This window comes from Sinocyclocheilus anshuiensis, unplaced genomic scaffold (assembly GCF_001515605.1).
Source record: "Sinocyclocheilus anshuiensis isolate Anshui unplaced genomic scaffold, SAMN03320099.WGS_v1.1 scaffold55, whole genome shotgun sequence".
Classification (NCBI taxonomy): domain Eukaryota; kingdom Metazoa; phylum Chordata; class Actinopteri; order Cypriniformes; family Cyprinidae; genus Sinocyclocheilus; species Sinocyclocheilus anshuiensis.
The window spans coordinates 3,309,334-3,310,595 of NW_015549647.1; the positions used below are offsets into that span (position 1 = coordinate 3,309,334).

Sequence of the window (1,262 nt, forward strand, 5' to 3'; positions counted from 1 at the left end):
AAAAATTATAATAATATGCATTTAAAACAAAATATATATGATTATACATTTTTAATAAAAAAATATTATAAATGATTTAATTTTTTTTACATTTTTTTTTTTAATAAAATTATAAAGTTATGCACACTCACTTTCAAGGGCCAAGGGAAGTATTTTAGTCATTTTTATGCGATAGTTAAGCATTTTACATTTTAGAGTCATAAGAAAATGGTTATAAATGTTACGCACATAAATGTAGGCCATCAGACCTAAATAAAAGTATATAAAAAAACAACTTGGTAAATATGTTTTAAACTACATTTTAAAATGTTTCTTCTTTATTATTTTCTTTATATTCATTATCTTCATGATCTCAAACATCCTTAAATGTCACTGACTCAGGAGTCAATCTATGAAATCTACTGCTACTGTAGACTGTGGAAAAAAAGACTAGGTCTGCCATCTCGTGGTAGATCATTTGACCCAACTGTCCTCATGTGAAATGAAGTAATAGAGAGAAACATTAAGAACTGTTTTCTGTTATCTGTCTATAATCTCTATATAATATAAGAGAATCATGAGGCCGGATTGTAGTCTTTATTAAATCTTATTTAATGCTTGTTTGACCTAAATATGGAACAAATGGACCAGTCTGTACATAAGTTGACCTGTATCTCCGAACAGAGGACCTGATTGGCAAGTGCAGCAGGCACGTCATAGTGGGCGGGATTACAGTACACTAACTTCCGCATTACTGTTGTTTTTAGTTTTGGGCTCAGCTTCGCGTTGTCAGAAAAAAAATTAACTCAGAAGCAGCTTTTTATTTCGTAAACAATGTTTGTAACCATTCATTTGCATGAACAGATTTACATGAAGTAATTAAATAAAAACTGGACGTGATATAAACAGCGTATAAAAGCAGTATTCAGTCGTCCTGAAGAGTTGACTGCCTCATAACTGAAATATGTTCAAAGCGATTATCATAATTGGGGGCCCTCAAAAAGGTGAGACATTGTTTTTGTTTTGACTGTACTGAATGTTATGACTTATGAATGACAGCTGAATGATACCGCAACAACAGTGTCACGTACGATGACGTGGCGCAAAGGACGTAGCTACGTGATCGCGTTCGATATGATAAAGTCAAATTAGTTGTAACGTTACAAAGTTACGGTCTTAATATAAAAGTGGAAAATATGGTGAAATATGGATATTAGGGTGACCATACGTGCCATTTTCCCAGGACGCGTCCTGGCCAGGATTTCTATATTGCCTATTGCCTA

The 1,262-nt window shown here is 33.0% G+C and overlaps 1 protein-coding gene across 1 annotated transcript in view; it reads left to right on the forward strand.

The window, feature by feature from the left end:
• Positions 1-687: 687 nt before the first annotated feature.
• LOC107660139 (mannose-1-phosphate guanyltransferase alpha-B) overlaps positions 688-1,262 on the forward strand; it is a 7,385-nt gene continuing 6,810 nt past the window's right edge. The window contains exon 1 of the mRNA XM_016449373.1: positions 688-983. Within this exon, the coding sequence (XP_016304859.1) occupies positions 944-983 (40 nt within the window). The 5' untranslated portion in view covers positions 688-943. The remainder of the gene's footprint in view (positions 984-1,262) is intronic.